Source organism: Lates calcarifer, linkage group LG2 (genome assembly GCF_001640805.2).
Source record: "Lates calcarifer isolate ASB-BC8 linkage group LG2, TLL_Latcal_v3, whole genome shotgun sequence".
In the NCBI taxonomy this organism is placed as follows: Eukaryota; Metazoa; Chordata; class Actinopteri; family Centropomidae; genus Lates; species Lates calcarifer.
The window spans coordinates 20,782,801-20,808,760 of record NC_066834.1 but is presented as its reverse complement, the minus strand read 5'-3'; the positions used below and the strand labels follow the sequence as shown (position 1 = coordinate 20,808,760).

The following is a 25,960-nucleotide window of genomic DNA, read 5'->3' as shown; positions in this document are numbered from 1 at the left end:
TTATATAACCTCTCTCTCTCCTCCCACTCTCTCTTTGTATGTCTCTTCCTGTCTGTGTATGGTGTTCACGGTCTCTCTAGCCTACTGGAAGATGGCTTCAAAGCTCAAACTTACAAGCCTATTTGGTTGGTAATACTTAAGGCTTTCTACTTTTCAATGTGTTTGCAGTGGTGAAGAAAAGCCCTCTGACAGGAACATCACATTTGATATGAACAGACTCATACAGAGGCAGTGACATTAGAAAAATCATCCTGCTCATGCAACACATCAGTGCTGTCTGATGAAATTAGTTCTACAATGTTTCTTTCTGTCAGGCTGAGAGAAAAGTGGATGGTATCCACACCAACTTTCAGGTAACTTAAATAAAATGGGTGGAGGTGGGGTGGGCAGGGGTGGGGGCTGTGAGATATCAGCTTCATAATAAAAGCTGATATATTACACTTTGTCCCACATCTATATCTTGGCAACAGCAGGCCTAAGCAGAAAAACAGAAACTGTTAAGTGGAGTGATTACACCCTAGGCTGCCATATTAAGAATGAAATGGAAATGCATGTAAAATTGAATGTCTAATTAGGTGTAAAGAAACATCTAGTGAAACTGTATGATTGGAGACGATACCATGGCTGCCTACTGTACACTCTCCCAGGATCACCGGAGGAGTTTAGGAACTGAACATTATATACTGCAGAGAACAAGAAATGATGATGTTTTCTCACTTGTTGATATCTGTTGTGTAACAGCTATCATAACATTGAGCATTGATACATTTCTTTGGCTTATCTGTTCAAATTGCAGCGGACATACCATTGTACAGCCTATTCATGTTGAACCAGACAGTAAAATTTGACAGATGGTAAGGCTCCATTGATTACACATGAGCAAGCTGTTACAAAGTATACATGCACATTGTAGGTAATGTATTACTCTTACTATTTAACTGAGGCTCTGCAGTGCACTGCTTGATCTGTTGATGCTGTGATTTAAACCTAACTAACTGAAAAGTAATTTATTCACATAATAAGAAATTCTGTTACAGGCTTTTTAAAAATTACCAGTTTTGGGCTACAAGTCGCAGAAAGAAAAATAGTTTTCTTTCAGTTTGTTGGATTCAGAGCAGGCATGTCAGGCTTGGCTCCATATTAGTCACTCATTTTGCTGTTATTAAGCTGTTTTTCGATGACCTGCTTAATTGCTGCTCCCATGGGGAGGCATCTTGTTCAGCATTGGACAGATAGCAGAACGACTCAGAACAGTGACAGCAAGGACAATGTCACAGTGAGCAAGAAGCCAATTGCTGAGTTTAATCAGTGCTGGCATTGCTGTGTACTGCTGAGGCCGACCTGCTCGTAATAATTACAGAGGAACACGGTTATAATAGGTTATAATACATGCATTGTTCAGGAGAGGTGTCCTGCCAACTGTGTCTCAGCTGACATTTTGGTGCCTCTCAGTCAGAATTTAAAGGCACACACTGTAACTGATATTTATTCAGTACACGTGGGAGAAGTAGAAAATGCACAAAAGCAGATGTGACATATTTACTGATGTTTTTTTAGTTTATATTGCTATAGGATATAAACTCCATCCTAAAATAGATATGGTCAGTCATCCTAAACATCCTACATGGGAACCATGATTACCACTGTTTTGCGGCTCTATCTGTGATTTTCCAAGAGAAAGAATTTATGGAACTGTCTTCCTAAAGATGGGACCTTTTGTGTTCACAGCCACAGAGAGTGTACTGAGCCTCAGCTGTGGTTCTTGCAGTGACATAGCATGGGACAGACTGACAGCGTTGAGAGGCAGCATCTGTGATTACAGTCTTCAAAGACATTTTCAAAAATCAGCCTCACTGTTGGATCCACCTGGTGCTCTAACCTTGTTATGTTTTATTTCCTTTGGACTTTTTAATGTTACCCAGCATGCCATTATGGAAAAGGGCAACCTGAAAGCCCCCCTCCCTCCACCAGCAGGATGACTGAGCCATGCTCTGCTGCTCAGTACGAGTCCTAACCCTGTCTGCTTGTCAGTGCCAAAAAAGATGGATCTCAACTCCACTGAGCTGAAAGAAATGTTTCTTCTTCTCTCTCACACTGTATGGTTTCTTATTTCATAGTTTTCTGGATAGCACAAGATCAGTTGTTTTGAAGTTTTGAGAGTGAAGAACAGTTCAGTGAACTAGCTCTGCCTTAATGTGATTTGTGGCTGTACCCCATCCCACTTAACCACACAAAGTAACCTTTCTGAAAAACAAAGTTTCATTTTTTATTTTTTATTTATTATGCAAAAATCCTATTTGTAGGTCCTCAGTCCTCATTTGACAGTCTATGACAAAATAGTTTTCTTGTTCAAGCAACAGTTATCTCTCAAAGCCATCCATAAATGTCTGAAAGTGTTAAATAATTTCAAGAGTTTACATATTTACATACAATATTTTTTCTTTTTTTAAACTGACCTCTGCTGGAACAGGAATGTGAAAAATAAAATCTGTTTGTATAGATTGGCAGATAGAAGCCATTGGCCAGAAGGATCAGATGGCAGGGAAAACAGATTATGTTGCAAGGCTCCCATGGCATAACCCTGGGCATTAATGTTAATGGAAAACCACATGACCTTGCACTTGCCTCTGAGCAGCATTTTAAATCCAATTGACAAGAGGAAGAGGCTGGAGCAACAGTGATGGAGGCACCTGATACCCCGGCATGGAAATAGTCTGTTTTTCTTTTTTTTTTCTTTTCAGGGTATCCCAGGGGCCTCTGGTAAGGTTTCCTCTGCTCCCTGAGGTGAACAGGGGAAGGCGCCACTGAATGTGGAATAGTGATTCCTATAATAGTTACTGGGATACCCATGTCCCATGCCAGATGTCATGTGATCTCAACACTGAGCAGGATGGCAAAGCTTAGCTTGCACTGCTTTAACATTCCAGTCAAGGTATGTTGATGTACTTATGCTCAGGAGACAGAATACCCCTTGTTTTCTGGGGGCATGTTGTACTAAAGGTTGTGTAAAATCACTGTGATGGAGTTGGCTTTGCTAAGTATTGCTTTCCAATGATCTTCCTGCTCTGGGAGGAATGGAAGGGAGAGTGCCAACACAACACAAACAGGCTTTGTTAAAGGAGCTTTACACACAGATGAAAAAATGGAAAGTCGGGATAAAATAACATTCTGTTTTTTCCACAAACATCCAGAGGAGGATTTGCATTCAAATACAGTGCAGGTCCACTGCTCTCAGGGTCATCAGCACAATTTAATTACATTAAGAGACAGCTAAAGTGGACTTTGCAAACAGACTAGGCTTAAGGGATTACTGGACCTCTGACGGAGAGATCATATTTTACCTTCGAACATGAAACAATATGGCCATTTCCTGGCGGGCTCTGTATGTGGACAGAGATAGAGGGGTGAGGAGTTGGATGTGGCCAACAGTGCACAGCCAATGATTTTATACTACTTTTTATTCACTGTATACTATACGGCCTGCATGCAGAAGAACAGTATTTCAGAATAAACTCGACATGTTTACAGCCAAAACAAAAGCCTCTGTGCATTTAAAATGCTGTTTATCTTGATCACTTTACCTCCACCTCCTCTATGCTTACTCCTGTTGTTAGCTGTTAACCTCTCCTGCCTATGCATGTTGTATCTGCATGTCTCTTACATCTTATTAAAACTGCTTGAAGGCACATTACCTCACTGCTTTACTGAACACTATATTTCCTCTGTGACTGCCAGCTTACATGTACTGCATGCTGCCTATATGGAGGGGCAGCATGCAACACATGAATATGGACCATTTACTTCTCCTTAGTTACATCAGTAGTAGTAGACTTGGCTATATTGTGGGAGTAAATATATCTGGCATTCAAAGGGAAGAAGTGTTGAGGTATGTGTCATGTGTATGTGCGTCATGTGTATGTGTGTCATGTGTATGTGCGCCCAGAGGTGTAAATTTGTGCAGACAATTTATCTGAACTACTAGCTCTTCAGGTGTCTTTTCTCCCCAAGAAACTGGCTGCTGTTTCTCCAATTGTCCTTAAACAATTACTTGGGGGAGATCAGGGGGAGCCAGTTGCCAGTTAAACTGCAGTTTTCACAGCTACCATTGTGCAGGCCATCTAAACCATGGGATACAAAGCTCTCAAGCGCACCGCAAGCCAAATAAAGAGGTGGAGAAGGAGGGGGAGGCAGATAAAAGCTGACACCCAATGTATTATAACGCAGCTCTATTAGATATGAGCTTCTGCTAGGGTGAAGCACCATAGCTTAAGGCAAAGATACTGCTTGTTCATTGTGCTTTGGAGAGGGAGCTGGGAAGACTGTGTAGCCACTGTGTTCTGTATACAGCACAGTCTCTCATGCATGATTTAGTAAACTAGAATTCTTACTGATATTCAAGTAGTGAAATAGGGGGCTAGATAAAATGATGTGCTTAGGCTGCAAAAATTATGCTAAGACATACAGAAAAAAGTTCCAGGAATCTGACCAATTCATCATCAAAATCTGTTCTGCATTCATTTCCAGGATAGACCTGGATTATCAGCACTCAAAAAGTTGCAGGACAATATAAATGAATCTAGATTAAATCAAACACCAACATATTTTCTGCTGATTGAATAACACCTCAGCTTGCTTTCTACTGAGCTGATGCAAGTTTGTTAAAATATAATCATCTTATTTTTCATATAGTGATGCACCACAATACCTGCAGTATAAAAATAACAGTGTAGCTGCCATAAAAAAGATAACTTAAACTGGAGAAAACAGAACTGCATCAAATGATGTCCCCCAATAGATGTGGTCCTTTAGTGTGGCAGTTCAGGCTTTCACACCTAAGTTTAAATGAGCATCAGTTTCTTGTTGCACATGAAAATTGTAAAGATGAAAAGATCTATTCTGTTTAGTCTTTGCATACATGAACCAGCTACTTACAACCTCTTATGGGTATTTATACTTGTCATGAATATTAAATACTGGTTGTGATGATATTTTGATGATATCTTGTAATGTTTGTGTCTGTCTTCCATGTGTGTTTCTGTGTGTATGTCCTACATGCTTGCATCATTGCGAATGGCCTTTTTTTCACCTGACACTGAAAGCATCTGACAATCAGGGGAATATTAGAGGGTTGGAGGGATTCCACTCTCGCTAAGTGGCTCTTATTGCTGTGCAATGTGACAGTGCTCTGATATTCATAATGACTCACAGTGCTGTTGACACGCTGTAGTGGTCTGGTTTCAATGGATTGCAGCTTCTCTGACTCCGCTGATGAGGGTTTTATCTAAAGAGAGCCTGCCTGGACTAGTTCATCAGCTTTTTCTTTGATCATCACAAACACATCGACTCGTCTCTTTACATACCAATTCATTGCAGGTAAAAACGTTAACAAAATAAAATGTCTTGTGAACAACATTATGGCTCATGTAGTTTAATCCAAACGGACAACATGAAAAAAAGGTGCATTTTCTGAAATCAAAATGAGGTGAAAGATCAGAAGTCACAGTCAGGGGCTGGTCCAGCATCAACAGTTCATGCTCTTATTTAGGTGGAAATGTAGCACAAGCCATAAGCAAGCAGCTGATCTCTTGTTTCTGAGACATGAAGCAGCTTAGTTTTACATGCTCAGGACACTCGTCCATCATGACTGCTTAAACCCCAATCTCCTTAATGCTGAGTGCCAAGCAGGGGCACATTGGGTCGCTTCATGAGGACAAAGGTTTGACTCATTTGTAAATTAAATGTGCAGCCTGTCTATCACGGTGGAAACTCTGACCACAAGGCCACCGAGCTGGAATGAAAAGGGCAGTATCTGGGGAACGAATGCTCACTCCACCATGTTCTCTGGTTGAACCTGGATACAACACACCCAATAATATCTAAATACACAAACACAAACATACACACATCTTTTTCTCTTTTTCTTTGATTGTTAGTGTGTATGTGTTTGTCTATTTTCATGCGCATTAATGTGTGCGCTTGTATATTTATATTTAGCATGTGTGTATGTGTAACTATGGAAGGCCTTGGTACGCTTACATGTGCTTTGCTATTCTTACCTGCATCCATTCATTTGATTCACCTGTGTATGTGTTTATGTCTTTCTCTGTGTGTATAAGCATGCATGTGTTTGTCAGTAGACATGTTTGTACTTTTGTTTTTGTGTGCATACATCAGTGTGGTTGTTTCTATGTGAACGTTTTGGTGTGCATGCATGTATTTATTAGGCTTAGACTATGTATCGTTTCACAAAAATATCCATATGTATGTTATGTGTATCTATACATCTTGCAAATTCAACATGTATGTGTTTCCCCACATTGAAGTTACTACACCCACAAACTCTATAACATGACTCTCCCAACATATTTTAAAGATGCAACAGGAGTGGAGAGGCAATGACTGTAGGATGTTTTTTTAGAATACATTACCAGTTTAGGGAAATACCATGGAGAGGAGAGATAATGTGATGCTTGCATTATGCATTTATTGCTTACTACTGCTTTCAAAAGGCCAAACTCCTACAATATACAGCCACTTGCGGAAACAAACAGTCTTAGCTCCTCTGCCTTGTTGTGCTGGTTGAAGATTCGGCTGTCAATATGGTTACTGCTTAGGCTAAGGATATCACTACCGTAACTGTACTGTGTGTACTGTTTACTCCTTTAATTAATATTAGCCAAGAAAGGATTGTTAGGGCACATGGTATTTGAACCTGTGGTGCTTTTATCAGATAAGACAGTTGCATTTCCAATACACCACAATAGTTCAGGTGTACAGTAACTTCAACACAAAACTTAGCCAGACAGTCATGTCAACTCTCTGCACACACAGAACCCCTGCATGTAGTCACTGTAACACCCATTATAAACTAATGTGTCACAACCATAATCATAATGACCAAAGCACAGCCATGACTACAGCCACAATCAGCAAGAACAGTGGCCAAAGGTATATTGTCCCATCACTGTCACAGCTACAGTGTTTCAAGAACTGGATTAACCACCTCTGCTAGAAGAGTATGTGCATGTACTCATGTTTTCCAGCAAAAAAAAAAAGAAGAAAGAAATGCACTTAATGTGCATATGTGAAGGCAAACCTATTGTTGCTACAGGTCACAGAATGTAACAGAACAGGCTACCAAATACCTCCTCCAAATAGGAAAATTTCTCTCATGTCAACATGCTGGACAGTTGATCTTGTTCCTCCCACAAATGTATCATTTTTCAATTGTTTTGCTGACTTTGGGCCAGTTCCACTGGATTGTTATCAACAGTGTCACTGAGTTATCATGTTTGAAGACGTCATCAGTCTTTTTTTCTTTGCTGATGTGTGTAGTGTCAGAGACAGAGGAAAAGGAGACCAACTAAATAGAGAATGTGAGTGAAAGATTCATTAAGGGACTCATTGGCCACTTTGGTACTAAAATGGAACAGCCTGTCAGAACCCATCCTTAGCTGAGAGTGTGGCCATTCATGCTACTGTCACAATCTGCAGTGGTCTGATGCATACTACATTAACACTATATTATAATATAGATCGACCACCCTCGATCAATGAGAGGGAATGCAAAACTTACTGTGAAGAAAAGCAAGTGTGGACGCATGTTTGAAACATGTTATGTAAGGTGATTTACTTAAGGTATCATCCTTTATATGGCATTTCAGGGCAAATTGAGACTAACCTGAGCCTTGTTTCTGGATCATCTCTAGCAGATCCTGCTGGTGGATGAAGAGAACCAGACCACCAGCAGCGAACAGCAGGAGAAACAAGCAGGACCAGGGCAACCTTCTTCTCCGTCCATGCAGGGGGTCCACCACCATCTTCCACTTCATCCACAGCATGATGCAGCACCGTCAGACACTAAGGTAATAAGTTCTGGAGAGAATCAAGGAAAGCGGGAAATAGGAAGAGGAGGGGGAGAGAGACACAGACAAAAGAGGAGTGAGCAAAACAGGCAGAACGTGTTCAGAGATTTTCATTTCTCTCTATCAATATTGCAAGGCAGAATTCATGCTGTATAGTTAATGATGGTGGTGAAATGTAACTAAAAACATTTACTGAAGAACTGTAGTGAAGTACAGAGGAAAAGGAGACTGTGGCTCAGGAGGTTGAGCAGTCGCCCACCAATCAGAAGGTCGGTGGTTTGATTCCCGGCTCCTCCAGTCTATGTGCCAAAGTATCCTTGGGCAAGATACTGAACCCCAAATTGCCTCTGATGTGTCATCGGTATGTGAATGTGTGTGTATGTGTTAGAAAGCACTAATGTATAGAACAAGTGCTGTATGAATGTGTGTGTGAATGGGGTGAATGTGATCTGTAGTGTGAAGCGCTTTGAGTGGTCGAAAAAGACTAGAAAAGCACTATATAAGTACAGTCCATTTACCACTTACAAATCTATGGTACTTGTACTTTACTTCAGTGTCTGCTCTGTATGATACTTTACACTTTTATTTTTACCTCACAACATTTCTTTGATAACTTTAATTACTTACTTTCCAAATTTCATAAACAAAACACAGTTCAGCTTCTAAAATATGATGCTACATCTCAACCACAACAAGAAAATGCTACTAACATATTCACAGGAATCTTTTTTTTTTAAAATAAATTATGAGTATTTGTATTTTTGATATTTTAAGTATATTTTACTAGCAGTATTTTCTTATAAGTACCACTGGTAAGTGGCCTGTAAACAGCTGCTCCGGACTCATTATAATAAATGGATGGTGAATCTGCTTGTAATGAAAATGATCATTCAAATTCAGTTGTACCTCCAATTATAGTGGTAGTTCCTGATTTGCAGAAAAAACATTGTCTTCAAATGAACACAAGACAGAATCCTGTCATTCTGAACTTGATTGTAGTGTTTACATCAGCATTAGGTCAGGTTTCAATGTGTGCATCAACAAGCTGTTCAATTTAGGTTACAGACACACAGGAAGACAGAATAAGCTAGTGTATACATTGAAATCCAACACATTAGAGTATTTTTTATGAGAAAGAAAAACCGATGAAGTCTGATGAATTAAAGCTGTGCAGAAATTCAACATGAAAACAAAATGGGCTAACACCTAATTCCTCCAAAATAAAGAAAGCTGCGATCTGTTTGTGAGGATACAGTATGGTAAACACTGCTCCAGCTGGACTGGCACAGTGTACAGACCAACTCTATGCTGTGTTCATACAGCAGAGAGACCATGTAGCATCTGTCTTCAAATTAATATGCGAAGGAACTTGCGTGACTACTCTACTAAGTGTTGTCATCACAGAAAATATATTTAGCTCACTTTCACTGATGTCAAGACCTTGACATTCACATTGCACTCTGTGCCAAAAGCAGAAGTTATAAATAAGCTGTAAATGAGTGTAAAGTAGCAAATGTGACATGTTTTATGCAGTGATGCTTGAACATACAGTGATACCTGACAAGAATGAAGTTTTAATGTCACCTTGTTTATACAGATGATAAAATACAGAGGTGATAAAATAGTTAGTGGTCGTTGTGGTTATGTATTTTACTGAAATGAAACTTCTGGGCTTGAATCAGTACAAAAGCAAATAGTCTCCACAAGAGCAAGTGGGGCATTTACTTTTTTGAGAGGCACAATTTTATTCTTCAAAAATGACACTTAAACTCTCCTTCTATACATGTAATATATATTAATCTCTCTCCATAGAGGTTACCTCAGGTTGAAGCTGTCTCTCTTTTTATTGAATCTATATAAATGTTTGAATAATCCATTGGATTAGAAGAGAAGCAATTTATGTAGTAGAATCGTCTGCAAGGTTAACGTTATTAACCATTAGCTTAGCAGCTACTCCTGCTGCAGAATAAAAGCAAGTGAGTTACATGCTGTCAATTGTTGCCACTGTAGAATAACATTAAAATGAAAACTACACTTTTCACTTGAAGAGACATTAATTTGACTGGCATGGCAATGGAACCCATATCAAAATGGACACAACATCACTGGCTTTACTTTTGTGGGGATTAAATTAGTCATGGAAATGACTAACCATTAGACCACCCCGGAACCAAGTACAAGAATGTATTTCTCAGTGCATTAGCGTTATTATCATGAACAGGCAACCCTATATTTGATGCAGAAGAGATAAGAACAGTATATTCCCGATGTATACATATTGTACATGCTGTAGGCAAAACATTTCTATGTGATGGAGGAAGTCATTTCTATGCACATGGTCACGTTCATTGTTGTTGTATAATGAGGATGTGGAATCCTCTGTGCTCAGTGGAGTTAATAACAAGTGCTGAGTTTTATGCTGGCTACTTTTCAAGAAATGTGATGAGGGAAAGCAAAGAAAAAAACCCTTGTAGTATTATTTAAAATTCTTCTGCTGCTCCATCTGCATACATTTCAGTCACACTAATGTCTGTTCTCTTGTTTTGCTGGCTGCACAGTTGCAACTCCAACAAGGAGACTGTTTTTGCTGGCTGCCATTTTTATCCCTATGTGTATACTCTACTTTGAAGAAAACCTTTTAATTGGTCAACATGCACTGCTATCGATTGTATTAAAGCCACAATAATCATGAGAATGTTCTTTACTGGAATTACAGGGACTTTGGTCATTGAGCTGGTACAAAGCCAGTACCTGTTGTATCACCATCTTGTCCCTTAATTCCAGAGAAGTATGACTGGTTCTACTGAGACAGTATAACACCACATTGGTTTGTGCATAAACATTTCACTAGAGGTATTGAGTGGGTGGTGTAACTACAGTAACTACATTACTGGTCAGGTTTACATATTTTACAAAATGAACTCCATCTCTGGATTGCTATGCAGTTGACTCAGTTTTCATCCTACACTCATAGAGTCATGAGCATTTAAAGCATTTAAAGCATGACAGGGAGCTGCATCTAAAGATGTTATCCTTTCTTTCTGCTTTGCAGAAACTGTCCCTGTCATTCATACTGCCAGCACAAAACCACAGAATGTAACCTATCCTGTATCACAGGAAATAATCCCAGGTTTTCATTTGTATTCCATTGTATTTCAGGTTTCATTCACCTTAGTTCTTTATAGTGGTGGGGTCAGGTTGATAGTGCACAGACTAGCATTCAGATTTATACCCCTTTTAGATCCAGTGCAGGGAATGGTGCACAGAGTCAGCAAAGTGTGAAAAGCATGTATTCAAGTCAGTGTTGATTTTACTGATTTGAAAAGACTGTCCTTGTTTTCTGGGCCTCTGGTTTCAGCAGCTCCTTTTGCACTGTTAACCTGAGACTGTGCGACACAAGCCTCCTTACCGTGAGAATGCTGCAGGCATTTCAGCTCATTGTCTACTTCCACTGTTAGTACAAGTTATGTGTCATTTTATCTCACTTATTATCTTACCTAGCAGCATGGAACAGTGAGTAAAGAACAACAAAGAGACACAAAAACTGAATTTCAGACAGGAGGAAAAAAGTAGATGTATATAACCAACACAGTATTTAGTGCAGAGTTAATAGACTAAGATTGAGTAAAAATGAATGTTTTTTTTTTTTGAAGAGAAATAGAATCTTAAAAATATTGAACCCACAACAAGCTGTCAGCCAGAATAACATTAAAAGAGAGTAATATGACCTCTTTTTTTGGCTCCCCACTCTGTGTAATTTTGAATCTGTGAATTATTTTCAGATTTATATCTGTTAGGAGAGTGCCACAGTCGTCCAGGCACAAGGAAATCTGTGTGTATATTTCAGTGTCAGAAAGCTAAACTCTGGAATAGATCAATATTTCTTAAATAACAGCAATAGGAGCACAATTGGACAACCTCACTACTGAGACTCTCAAAATTAAGGCTTGGAACAAAAGGTATGACTAGAAAAAAATGCTCCTAATTTAGACCCCTGGGCACCGCATAATTTAGCAGGAAGGGCTGAGTTGATAACCATCAAAAGCAATTCTGTTCTTCAAAGGTCATCAGTTAAAGGTCTTCAGTGTTTCTTGAGGTCCACACAATACTTTTTTTACTCCCAGCATGGGGATCATGAAGAGAAACTATACTGTGATTATGACATTTCTGGGTCCTCTCTGGGTCTCAACTTCAACACATCTTCATGGTAACTGTCAGCTGTCAGTTGCTTGGAGGTTGAGGTGTGCTGGCTTTTCATGTATTATAAATGGTTAATCACTCTTTTCAGCACAAGTGCTTCACAAACGTGTGTGTTGGTGTAGTAGCGGAGCGATCAAGTTTTCACGATATACACAAGATTAAACTAAAAGAGAAAAACGTTAAGAACGAGAACTATAATGAAACGCATTACATTTTACATCAACAAATATGAAGACTTAATGTTGGCAGTCAACCTCCTAAATTCTCCTCTAGGTGTTCACTAAAGAAATGTCACTACATTATCCAATAGTTTAAATGTGGGCAGTTAACAGTATTACTGTGAATCCAGCTTCTGAATGATTTGCTGTTCTTGTAATGCTCAGTGAGCCGGAATGACAGAGAGAGAGAGAGAGAGAGAGAGAGAGAGAGAGAGCAGTGTGGAGTCTGTCTGTTATATTACTGCAGAGCTGAGGTGACATGGATGCTGTGTGTGAACAAGTAACCAGTGTCTTTTTTACTATCACTGCAATAGACAAGAAGGACATCTGTAACCATGGTAACTGCACACAACAAAAATGGCAACAGCTGTAGCCTCAAAACATTTTTAAAAAATTGGAAGTCTGACCTAAGTCACTTACAAAAATGAAATCAGACGTAAGAGTCCAGAGCATCACTGTATTGTATTGTTTCATTTTAACAGCTAACAAGAATGAATCAAACACTGCATGTGGGCTGAATGCCTCACAACATGCACTGGCAAAGAAAGCAAACTAAATCCATTTAATTATCTCACTGCATATCCAATCACCTGCTTCTTCCCAATAGTTGAGAGTACTTCAGATGTCCTAGAAAATGATCTGAGATTTATCTAATACCATTCATGTCTAGTCCCTCTAGTGTGCTAGCGAACGTGAACAGTGTTGGCTAGTAAACAAAAAGAGAGGGAGGCTGTTGCCAGGCCTGTTTCATAAATTAATGATTACATGCAAGGGAATTTGATGAGGGTAGAATGGGAGCTGCCATAGGATCATGTTCGAAGCATTGCTAATTGTCTTTATTTGTGACAGCTGGTGATCTCTGGGAGGAATTATTGCATTCAACACACTGCAGTTATGAGCCTTAGCAATCAATGTAGATCAGCCATAAACCCTGCAAGCTCTATCCTGTGGCTTCTTACTGATAGAAAAGGTCTTTAGATATTTTAAAAAGGGGTCCCCCTATTCATCAGAAAGAAGGTAATGTACACACAAACAATACCCTGACTACATTCTTTATGTAAATGTGAGGCAGTAACATGCAAAGGTGCCAGAACATTGAAACAATAATGTCGGAACCCTTCATTCATAATTCATTAATATTGCAACAAACTACAGAAATGTGCACCGTTCGTGCACAGATGTGATTCCTCGCATGCTGAGATGAAAGTGCTCATATTTTCACTGCACCTTTTATTTGAAATATTCATCTTGAAATAATCAGCTCCAGGAAACAGGCAGTAAAACCTGTAATTTACAGATGTGAAATTGCTATTTACAGTGAAATGTGAATGTGATGCACATTCAGCAATTTTTCTGTGAATGAGAGACCGATCAGTGGGTGACTACACATCTGACAAGCACTATTTGGGATCAGACTGGAAGATAAACTGTATAGACATCTGGGTAAGCACAATGTTGGTGATGCAATCCTCTGTTTTCTGGTTGTGTTCTGGGGGGGACAACAACCATCTATTTCCCTGGCTCCATTCCCACCACCCAACTGATTGGAATAAAGGTGAATGAATAGTGACTATGTAATGTAGCTACCTACAGGGACGGCAACAAAAGTACAGCCACACCAAAAACATCTCCCTCTCAAATGACAAAGCTGTGTGAGGCACACCTCAGCCTCAGGATAGCTACCAGCTCAGGTGGAGCAGGTGATGACAGCTCCAACAATCAGACATGATCAAATAACACAATAAACACATCCTCCCAATATCATGTCAACCCAATACCTACCGCAGGGCACTGCTGTCCTCTGCTACACAACTCTCAGGTGAGGTTACAGATTAGTTTCTATTTATACACAAGGGATTCCTAACCTTGAAATCCAAGTTAGAGATTCCCTCTCCCTTGTTTTTTATGCAATTAAGAGATTTTCTATTTGTGCTTGCAACGTTGAGGACCTGCTGCTAACATTTCATTCAGGAAAAATAAATCAAGCAGCTTCTATATCCCAGGACAATTATTTTCAATTTATTCTAAAATTCTATCAGATTTTTAAGAAAATCATCTTTGATTGGCCAGTACACATATTACAGGTTCAAAGCTGCTGCCCATTTTCTTTGCAAGGAACATACCTGACCCTGATACAGCAGACAAATGGCTCATTTGGCAAACAGTGAGACTGTACTGTCTAATGCATTCACTACCATTTAAAACTCATATAATTATACTCAATGGGCTCATCCCAGTAATGGTCCACTGAAACTCACAGTGGCGGCACCTCACAGCTAATTAAAAGCTGTGTGCTGAAGGTCACCTGTTCAGCCCAAATCTACTGTATGCACTGTTTATATCTGCTATTAAATGCACTTCAGTTCTGAAAGGCAGAGGTAGGTGAAGGGAGGAGACAGGCTGAGGGGCTTTCACATGTTGATATACTGCAAGACAGATGGTGCAATGCTGGTGCAACTCAGTACTGAGGAAGTATTCCAAATATTTTCTGCCTCTGCTTTTGTCAAAGAGGAAGAAAGTCATTAAGAAGAAGGTTGGATTTAAAGGAGACAAAGACTGAAATGACTAAAATTCAGTGAAATAAACATGTGCACAACTAAACATATTTTTCTGAATGTCAGATGTTTGTCTTGGTTTGTGATGAACACAGTGTGCCCTGGTTCTTATCTTTACATGTATGGCACAAAACACTCCTCTAAATTAACATGGAATTACAGATGGATTCATTTTCTCATTTGAACTAAAGAGGAAAAAGATTAAGTTTGAAATTTCACTGTGTGCAAATATGCAAATTAGTCTTAAAATCAAACATCTGTCATCTATGGATGTACAGATGGGTGACAAATTAAAGGAAAAACCTAAATAAATGAGTGGAGAAAAATAACAGAGGATGATTCCACACATATGGCGGGAGCTTCAATCAGGAAGATTGCTCAACTGGCTCATATTTCGATAGCAACAGCGACTTAAGTGACATCTGGATTTAGATCTGTGATTCAGATCTATAGGAAAGACGTCAATAAAATAGGGAAATTGTGGCTGACAGCACACATTCAATGACTGATGCTTTGTTATGGTGGTGGGGGGCATTTTGCTGACATGGTTTGCGTCCACTTGTCCCGTTAGAGGGAGGGGTCACTGCAAATCAATACTATATGACTACACAGTAAGTCTGTATGTATTCAGTTCTCATGCAAGTAGTACATTGATTACAGAGATGGTCTTAGTGAGAAGTACATAAGAAATAAATATAGGCAATAAATGTACAATACAGATACTGTTCACTCTGTCCTCAGTGGTGCATTAGAAATAAGACAGTTACACAATATCTTGGCCTTAATTCATTGCCTGAAATATTAATCTAGGAATCTGGAATAGCTGCACTAGCTGAATGCCTACCATGTAAGAAGACACTGGCTGATGAAAATGATTCTCAATCTGCAAATGAAGGAAGTGTGTGTGTCTTTAACATTTGTGATGGTAACACAGCAACGACATCAAAGATGTAATGTTACCATAGAAATATTATGTGGCCTCTGCTTTCATTTTTATTTTTCTGTTTTCTTTCCTGTGTTGTCACCTTGGCCTAATTTCTTACACACTCAAAGGATGCACTTGAGGACTCATTAAACCCCTGTCTTTTGAAGAAAAAGGTCCTTCAGCTTATTCAAGCATCTGCTAAACCTTGACCTGCTCAGGATTTACTGCCTCGAGCTCTGACCATGTTCCCACCCAAGTCCTCCACACGGGTACACACACATACAAATCAATAGTGCTGAATCTGTGCTGATCTCACTCATTTTTCCTCACCTATTTTTTAATTGTCAAAGGCTTTTGCAGATTGCCGGGAGCGAGGTCACACCACATCCTTCAGATCTACTCGATGCTTGTCTACTTTGTTAATTCTGTAGAAGCTTGCTGGTGTATTTTTATGTGATTCTCTAATTTTCACCACAGGATGGTAAAATCAGTGGCTTCTTAGCTCACTTCTGATTCTTGTTCACTGAAGAGGGGAAAGAGTACTTGAAATAACAGAAGAAAGCCATTACAAAAGCTTCCCATGTTTACTCTAAGAAATATCTCTGAATTTATTATATGCACTTATGTCTACCCAGAAAGAAAGGAGTGCCTGAATCCTGTTAGATGAAATTGGCAATTTAAAAATTAAATTACAAAAAGCCACCAATGGTAGTGAGAAAGCATGCTCACTATATTACCTGAGGTTTCAACAAAGCTGTCCTCTTTGGTTCTGTCCTTGGGTGAATTCTGCTCTCAGCTTTCAGTGAACTGACTCTGCCCCGGAACACCATAATGCCAATGTAAATTAAAAGCTAGTTTTCCCTCACAGATGTGTTCAATCAGCATGTGATTAACGCAAACAAATCATGCCACAGAAGGACACTATAATAACAGATAGTAAAACTCGATTGCTTTTCTCTTTCTGAATTCTTTTCATGTTGGTCTTAATTCTTATCTGAGCACAGTGGGAGCTTGGAAGTTGTATCTTACATGAAATACAGATGGTGTCCTTCATTAGAAAATGTAGGTGATAATTAACAAGCTAAACTAAATCCACAGTCCTTTGAGATTCTATTTTTTGTTGTTGTTTGATGTTGTTACACATTCAGTCTGTTTTGTGGTTGTGTAAGATGAATTATTTGGGAATCATTTGGAGTGGTGCACTGGCCTAAAAAAAGAAGTGTGATTAAATTCAGATTCTTGTTATGGCCCTGGTCTCCTGAAAATCTATAAATTCTATTTTTACAAATCACACCATATATTGTGATGCAGTTATGTGAAAAGGAGAAAACTACATGTTCCCTCTCATGCAGGAGTTACCACTAGAAGCAATATCCTGTGACTAATACAAAGAAGTATGAAGCTTGGGGGCTAAAGTCAGACAAGTAGGTTAAGGCTTACTTTCTTATTTATATTTTTTCACTGTAAGGAAATAGTTTAGGTCATTGTATAACATATCTTTCTTGATTTTGGGAACGATTTCATTATAAATGTTTATTTTTTTTAGTGATGTAGATAGCTTTTCTCACCAATTCATGGACAACAACAACATTCATAATATTTTCACATCACTAAAATGACAGCAGCCTTCATCACGTTAGTACTGTAGAACATTAGCTGCTTCACCGAGATAATGAAAGCAACTGAAAATAACACAGTTGTGTCTAAAACCTGCATATGTCAAAAGAGTTTGGATCATTTATGGCAATATAGAATAAAATACATCACTTTTGTGGCAGCGGATTGTTGCCTGAGAAAGCCCAATATGGTGCCACGTAAGAGTTGTCATGTAAAAGATTTAATGTACCAGTTTTTACTTGTGATTAATCCAAAAAAACAACCTTCTGTTAAAAAGTTGGTCTTCCTACTGTGGATAATCTTTGAGTCTAAAAAGCAAAGCTAAAGTTAGATCTGGGGCACATGAGACATGTGGATGATTTAATAACACTTCAGTCACAGGCTAATCTCATAAACAAAATGTGTACTTTGTTTTTATTTTGCTTTAATATTTAGATGTTTGATATTTATGAAACTTCAAATTTTGATTTAACTAAAAAACTTTCCATCAGTGCCATTAAGAGGGGGTATATTAAAAGAATACGCCACTGTCCATAGGTCTCAGATACAAACAGTGTTGGGAATATTGTGTCTCCTCCTGTTGTGAAATGACTGTAACACACAACGCATTGCAGGCATCTTTTCCCTGATCAGAGTTGGCAGCTCCAATAGATCACAATCAAACTGAATAGAGTGGTATATATTTACTACACAACTTCCAAAGGCCCCTGTGCAGAGCATGTGAAGTTCAGTTCCGGTCAATAAGCATCACTGGGACAGACAGGAACCTGGAGGTCCCCTGTGGGTTGGCCGGTTTAAAGGCACATTTAGAGTGGTTTTAAAATTCCTCCCACCGCTAATTCATAAGGTCAGAGACTACTAACCCTACATGTTTTGTCTGTAATGTAATTACTGTGTTATTTTAACAAAAGCATTCAACTGTTCTTTATTCATTTTACATTACTTTTTGTGAACCTGCCTCCAATTATTCCATTGTGACTGAAATGTTATAGTCATGGACATGTTGTTCGATATAGAAGACGGATGGCTGGACAGTCACACACTGCAAGTGCAAAAGTAGCCAATGTTCCAGTCTTTTCTTCTGTTGTAAAGAATTTTCTAGGGGGGATGTAAGTTACATTTTTGCTTTGGCACAGTTTGATGTCAGTTATTTATAGAGAGAGGTGTTTCATTATGTCTGTACCTAGACTGAAACAGATGTGGAAATGCTGCTCCCATAATTCCTAAATTCAAATACGCGGTAGGAGATCTTATGGGCTCATGCTTTCAGTGTTACCAGAGCATGATTCACTTCCTATTGTGACCCACAGGCTGTTCTTTGCCCTTTGCACAATGTGAAAGGTGTATGTTGACAATGTACGTCAATATCACTCAGTGTGCAAACCACATCACAGATGCTCAAGTCCCAAGGGAGCCTGGGCTTACCAGCCTTCTGCAAGACTGAAGCAAGACAGCAATATATTACCCTCGCACTACTAAGTTTTTCAATCAAGTGTTTCAATTGACACAGATTTTGAGAATAGAGATAGAAAGAGAGAGGGAGGACTTGGTGAAAAAACACACTTGTACTAGATTTTTCTCTAAGCAAAGTCAAAAAAAAATCTTTTCAAATGTTTTCAGTTGCAAACAAAAATGAAAATTTTTGGAATAATAAAATAAGATTAAGCAACATAAAGTGATTCATTTTTTGCCTCATGCTAATGTAGATAAGTTATACAACACAGGGAGGAGCAGAAAAGTGATTAACATACAGTAGGCTTGAGAAACCACCTCAAAATAAAAAAAAAAAATAATAAATGAGAGAAATAAAAAAGACAAAAGACAGAGAGTAAAATAATTCTGAGTCAGCTGCAAAACAGCACTGAATTCACAAGCTCTACTGTCAGAAAATCAAACCAGGCAAACAAACAAAAACTAAAAGTGGTCAATGTCAAAAGGATTGTTTGAATCTGAAAGATTCCTTCAAAAAGGCTGCTGTTCATCAGCCAGCTGTCAAATCTTGGGAGTCTGGGTTTCCACAGCACATAAACACACCACATCACAACAGTTCACAGAGCAGTCTACAGCACACTTTTTCAGCAAAATGGGTTAAAACATGTAAAAACACCAGCATGGTGCTTGAGTTTTGTTATAAAAGATGCATGAGTGGTGAAAAAAAAGTGCGCTTTCTGTCTCTGAGGGTGAAGCAGCACTGGAGAGACTTAATGAAAAAATGTAACATGTTCCACCAGCTATGGATATTGATCTGGAGTATCTGTACAGCAGTTGTATCTGAGAAAAACACAATGTCACACCAGTTACAATGCTTGAATTTTCTAGAAGTCATGTATAAATGATGGTCATGACTTTAACCCCCAAGTACCTTTGGCTGCATAAGTACATACTGACATACATGATGCAGTAGCTCTCATGATGTAGAGGTGCAATGCATCCAGACTAGAAAGCCACCCTGCATCCGTGCTTCCAGCTTTCTGACATTAAGAGTAAATAAACCAGTGGTGACCTTTCTCCACATTTGCTCAGACAGATATAGGGCATGGAGGCACAGCATTAATGCGGATTAGCTTGACCTGTGGGACACATGTTACAAAGTCGATACTTCTCTAAACTTTGGAGTGAGAGGAAAAACAAAGACTGTCCCTATTTGCACACTAATTAATGTTGTCATTTCTTTCTATAAGCATGGGAATAATTTGTTCAAGACTAATCATAGTTACAAATTGAGATAGTTCCTGAATTTACTGTGTAAATCTGCAGAATAATAATGCAGAATAACAGACTCAACCTATTTTGGTGCAATTCCTCTTTTACTAAATTGAAGATACTAAATTGAAATTAAGTTGCTTACTGATATGGGTATTAGTTGTGAATCCTAACGTGGCTCACAACAGGGCTTTTAAAATGAAGTGTTGCTGCCTACAGCACATACAGTATGTCTGCTCAAACAGTCTGCAGATCAAGGATGACCATGCCCTTTTTGTCCTAGACACCCTTTTGAGACCAAAATACCAAGGTAGCATTTCAAACAGAGCTTCACAGACAGTGATCATTTAATGAGATACAGTACAAACATGTGACAAGTGTAAAGGACATTTAAGTTGCAGTATTAGCCTGGATAAGCTACTAAGATCTGGTCTTCGTTTGTCTTGCAGCTTGCTTTGCTCATTACTGAGCACACCCCCTTTACACTGCACACGGCTAAGCCAATGGACTGACAGGACAAAATAGAATATTGTCCTCAGTCTTAAGATTCCACTCTATGTTCTAATGAGTACATATGGTTTTCTAACCTCCCTAAATCCCTACATTTCCTTACATAAAATACAATTACTAGTATAAAATGTTATTTAACTGCAATGGTACATTTAATAGGCAAAAATGATTAATGTCATTTATTACGTCTTTGGATTGAAACAGACAGTGGTGTTATTCACAGAGATTTAAATAAGATGCTTACTCAGTCAGGCCCAAGTAGCTCTTTTCCCACAGGCATGTACAGCTGTAGAAAGGATCGGAGCCAGAGAATATGAATTATGTGCATGCATAAATATATTGTCACTAACCTTAACCACTTAAATGAATAAATGCACAATTCCCTCTATCCTCTTCGGTTAGGTAGGCATAAAAATGAAAACATTGGGAACCGATCCTATAAGAATCACATTTTGAAGCATATATTCATACTCATCCCTGCCAGCTGGAGAAGGTCCGATGCCAAATGAATAAATTTGATGATATGTATTTCACAATGGCTATCAAATTTGATTCAGATGAACAGGAGCTGCCCTAGGTTCATGGGATTTAGGGAAGGGGAACTCAGTATTAAAAAAGAATCACTAGACTGTAGCCAATTTTATTGCCAGAAACAAATTCCCATTACTCTGAGTTCCTCTTCTCTGGAGTTTGAATAGGCAGAGAGTATTTTCTGTGATTAATTTGTCAGATGGATAGCAAGTAATCAGACCTTCTCACTATTTGCTTTTACTTTTATTGTGTTGTAGATTTAATTTTAAGTAGTAGTGGTAGTATTTTTGCCCATCAATCTACACTCAATAATCCATGATTACAAAATTGTAGAATTTTTTTGCACATTTGTTAAAAATTATAAACTGAAATCACTTTACAAAAGTATTCCAACACTTTGTTTTGAGTGTTCCCAGAAGCACAGTGGCCTTGGTCAGGAGCTGTGACCAAAATCCAATGGTCACACTAACAAAGCGTCAGAGGTCCTCTGTAGAGACTGAGTACCTGTCAGAAGGACAACTCAGCAGCAGTCCATAACTGTGGCTAGATGGAAGCCACTTTGAGTAAAACTCATATGACGGACCATTACGAATTTGCTAAATGACATTTAAAAGACCCTTGACCCTTAAAGGATAAGTGGTGTAGATAATGAATTTCTGATAATATATAAATATATAGGTTAGGCTGATCAGGGACTCTAAACTTCAGTTGCAATTCCAACATTCCAGCTTAAAATCTTGCATACCAAATAAGAATACAGAGTGAGGGATGGCATATTCAAAATGTGCTTTTGTCAAATGCTTTACAATTATAAACTGTTCTTAGTCTCACCTACTGTTGCCCTCCATTTTGTTCAGTCACATTTTTTATGTTTTATATGCTAAAATATGAAAATAGGATTTTGGTGTAAAAACACAAGCTCTCATAAAAGGGAAATTTGTACATTTTACCTAGCACTCATAGTGTAGAGATAGGAAGTAGACAGCATGTTGTTAAAGGGGGAGTTTGACAAAACACATGACTGCTGATGGACATAAATTAGCTGGTGCTGGAATCAAACTTATGACCTTTTGGTTGCTGGATTTTGTGTGTGTTAAAAAGTCTGCTGTAGATGACTTTTCATTTCAGCAGCTTAGATCAAGATGCTGGTCTTTGTCAAACCTTTGAGCAGAGAGAATCTCTCCTGGGATTTCATCTCAGTCTGAAACCATTTTAATTACGTCTCAGACATCGTGATGAAAAGACAGTTGACAAGATTAAAGGTATTCGTTATGCTCTGCAGATTTTGCATCAAAATGTGCTGTGGCAAAGGAAAATCTGAGATGTAAAGATATGCAGCATCATACTGTATGTGTAGAGTGTGCAGGTATGATTTAAAGAGTAAATATGTTCAGCCATAGAAGCCATAGAAGTAGCTAACAACAATAAAGATGACATTCAAACATGATTGAATTTGATAAGAGAATCTACAAGATGTCAAATATACACAGTGTAACAGTTTCTTTATTGATGTCTACTTGCCAGTGGGAGTTAAAAGATTGCTGAATAAACCACTGAGGGAAAATCGATCAGTTTTGGATTTTCTTATGTTGGATCTGGTCAGGGTGTTGGATGTACTTCTTCACTCCAAGCAGCCTATTCTGATCCACTTAAGACATAAAACAAGCTGCTATTACTGAATTCTCCTGACAGGCCTCATTAAGTGGATTTGAGCACTACAAAGTGGTAACAGCAACTGCTGTTTGTTTTGATGGTGCTGGAGATGGGTTATTACGCAGTGAGCAGTTTGGTAATACCTAAAATTAATGAGAGAAAAGCCTCACAATGGACAGCAGTGACAACCCCTGCAGTCTCTGGCCTTTGCTCCCAGTTGCCTTCCATGCAGTGTGTTTGGAGGTCAGAATCAACACAAGCAAGCTTGCCAACACCACAGTTACAGCGAGTCACTCACAATTTCAGCTTCCAAAAGCTGAAAGCCACAATTGCAGGTACTTTGCACATCTCTGACTTTACCACACCACCATATTGTCTTGTGTTATACTCAGCGGCTTTCTCAAGTTGTGTTATGTTGAAGCTGCCTGTAATCGTGACCCAACTACACTGCTTTGAAAAAAATCACTGCTATATACCAAGTCGGTGGGACTGGAACAATTCATTAGCTTGCACTGTGTTTATAGTCAGTTCCATGTCATTTTTGCTGTCATACAGCCCTGTTGATGTTTTTGCTCTACAGTGACAGTGTCAGTCTTGTATTGTGTGTCTGTCTTGTAATGGCACCAACAATTTACTACGGCAAACTACAGCTGTGTTAATAGTGTAACAGTGTCTCTCATTCTTTAGCTACCTTCATGGAATAAATGTTTTTAACAAGACTTTTAAGTGCTCTACTTTAACAGTCTATGGCGCATGGACAAAGAGCATTTAAGGCACGTCCACATCTACTTTTGCTAGTTTAACAGTGGGAACAAAGGTTGTAGCGCCAGGTGCAACACGGTTCAAAAGGGTTGTACTTAGTCTCTTAATTAATCATGGGTGTGTTTTGGACGTAACATACAGTAAACCAATCAGAGTTCCATCTCCAAAAGGGGGATTGTTACTGTAATGGTGGATCTGCTTATGTGTGAAGTGAAGGTGAGCAAGCAGAACATCCACAGCAACAGTTACTTTTGTTTTTAATCTTTTGCATGTTTGTGCGCTGCTGCGCTCCTGTGTGTGTAACAAGCAGAGTGTAGGCACATTGTGCACTCACCTACGTAATCCCCATTGACGTCAGACCATGCTTTTACTGGTCAATCACAAAATTGCTTCCCAGCCTGCCCAGAGACCAGACAGACCGGTAGAGCCGCTCGGGAGGGCGGCCCTGGAGGCCAGCAGACAGACAAAATGTCATTCTTGTTGATGTACACATAAGTGTTGAAGTCTCCAGGCAAAATCCAAACCTTTTAAAAAGCAGAGTTTTTCTATTTGACTAGCTGAGCAGCATAACTAGTTGCGCAACTAAACAGGATTTGCATCCTGAGTCCTGTCTTTGGTTTAGGTATGTCAGGTTGCTGACATCTGTCCTCACCTCTCTGTACCAGAACTTAGTGACTGTGGACAGGAAGCTATAGGGACCTAATAATTCAAATCATTTTTCCAATCAGAAGAAGTAACAGTGCACGTCAGCTCTAACATCACAGACAATAACCTGCCATGTTAGATCTCAGCTTCACCTGCAATTTAAGACATGATTCATTCACTGACTCTGAACATTACTCAGCAAAAAAGTAAGGCTAACAGAACTTTAAGGCAGAGTTGCCAGCTTTGACAGGATATTACCCAAAAATGTTTTTTTTAATTTTTTTTATAAAAAGTGATTATACACAGAAGTTTTGCTTGTCCAGTGTTCACAGCAGAAAATGCTTCAAGGTCAACTTGAATAACATCAGCTTCTTTTTTAAAAAGACAATGCTTATTTCCAAGGTACTGTTCAAGCTATAAAAGAGGAACTCATCTGGCATTAAGAACTCAAAGCCAGCTGGGATTACTTATGGTTTGATTGATAGATATTAATATGCTCAGTGGAAAGAGCTGTGGATAAATCAGCCTGAAAATACCTCTGTGGATATAGGTCCCATGTTTTTTTTTTATTATGCTATTTTTATTATTGTACTTTCTGCCACATCTTTGCCCTTTAATTGTGATGACAGAAATCAGGGCTTAACTAACTCTTTCCAGGAGCACCACTTAAATCAACATGCAATGCAACAAAATCATATTTTTTCCACCCTAACTGTATCACTGATGAATATTTTGGTTATACATAGACAATTAACAGAAATAACAATGTGCTGTTTTATTTTAAAGGAAAAGGTTTTGTTAAAATCTACATTAATAATTTAAGTTGACTTTTAATACTGGGTAAAATAAAGTAATCATTTTTATATATACATTATATACATATATAATCACACTTTGCACCATGAAAAATAATAATCACTAAATAACACTAGTTAAACAAGGCTTATAGTGAAGGGATTCAAACTGTGATTTGCTCATCCTCCCAAAGTCTGGGGCAAGCCACTAACCAGCTGTTGGGATGGGTATCCATAGGATAAAATAAATATATAATAAATAATATTCCTGACATCAAAACACTGGGTGAAGTTTAGAAAGAACGAGGAACACTGAGATCAATCAGTAACAGTCCTTCTTCTTCTCCTACCCCTCGCCCTGTTGTTTGTTGCTCAAGTCAAAGTAAAATTACCAGTGTAAAAATGTATAAAAGTACAAAGTAAGCCTGTAAAATATTCTCTGAATAAACGTTACCGCGTTACATTTGTAAAACGAGGAAGAAGAGGAGTAAGTCATGTATGATAAAACAATTAAATTGCATAACATCTTTAAGCTACTGGGCGTATGTGCATAAGTATTTCAATGCTTCAATGCTCCGTTCCCAGCAGGTTTTAACCTTACAGAAGGGGACCAATAAATTCCAGTTAGGCACTTGGCAGCCTGTGCATACAACTGATAATTACAATTCTATGGACGCTATGGCGAGTGTAGCAATATTAAGCTACCTGAATCAAACAGCCAGCCACTTCCTCTTCAATTTACAGCCGAATAAAGCGGTAGAGAAGGCAAAGACGTATAAACAACACAAACTCCGCAGCGGATGCAGCCGACAAAACGCTGCGTTGCTAGGTAACGTAGTTGCAGGTGATGCTCTCCTCCGTGCGCTGAGTTTAAGTCACACCTGTCTGAGCGTCACTCTGTGTGCATTGTGCACTGCTCTAAACTCTTCTGCTAGTTCACTCTCAGCGCAAAATACAACCAGTCCACTCTGCCTCTCTGGTC

General features: G+C 38.8%; 1 protein-coding gene and 1 long non-coding RNA gene across 7 annotated transcripts in view; one reads left to right on the top strand and one right to left on the bottom strand.

The window, feature by feature from the left end:
- Positions 1-25,960, top strand: part of LOC108876872 (uncharacterized) — a 251,421-nt gene that overhangs the window by 85,721 nt on the left and 139,740 nt on the right. For 3 of the 5 annotated variants that reach the window (XR_007814821.1, XR_007814823.1, XR_007814817.1), the window contains one exon: positions 7,710-7,865. This is a non-coding gene — a long non-coding RNA (uncharacterized LOC108876872). The remainder of the gene's footprint in view (positions 1-7,709; positions 7,866-25,960) is intronic. The other 2 variants (XR_007814822.1, XR_007814818.1) reach the window with 1 other exon arrangement.
- LOC108876873 (carbohydrate sulfotransferase 8) overlaps positions 1-25,960 on the bottom strand; it is a 252,830-nt gene that overhangs the window by 121,000 nt on the left and 105,870 nt on the right. Inside the window, exon 1 of one of the 2 annotated variants that reach the window (XM_051076774.1) lies at positions 7,682-7,841. The exons of the other annotated variant lie outside the window; for it this stretch is intronic. Within the exon in view, the coding sequence (XP_050932731.1) occupies positions 7,682-7,841 (160 nt within the window). Of the gene's footprint in view, positions 1-7,681; positions 7,842-25,960 lie in introns of those variants that run through there. 2 annotated transcript variants of the gene reach the window in all.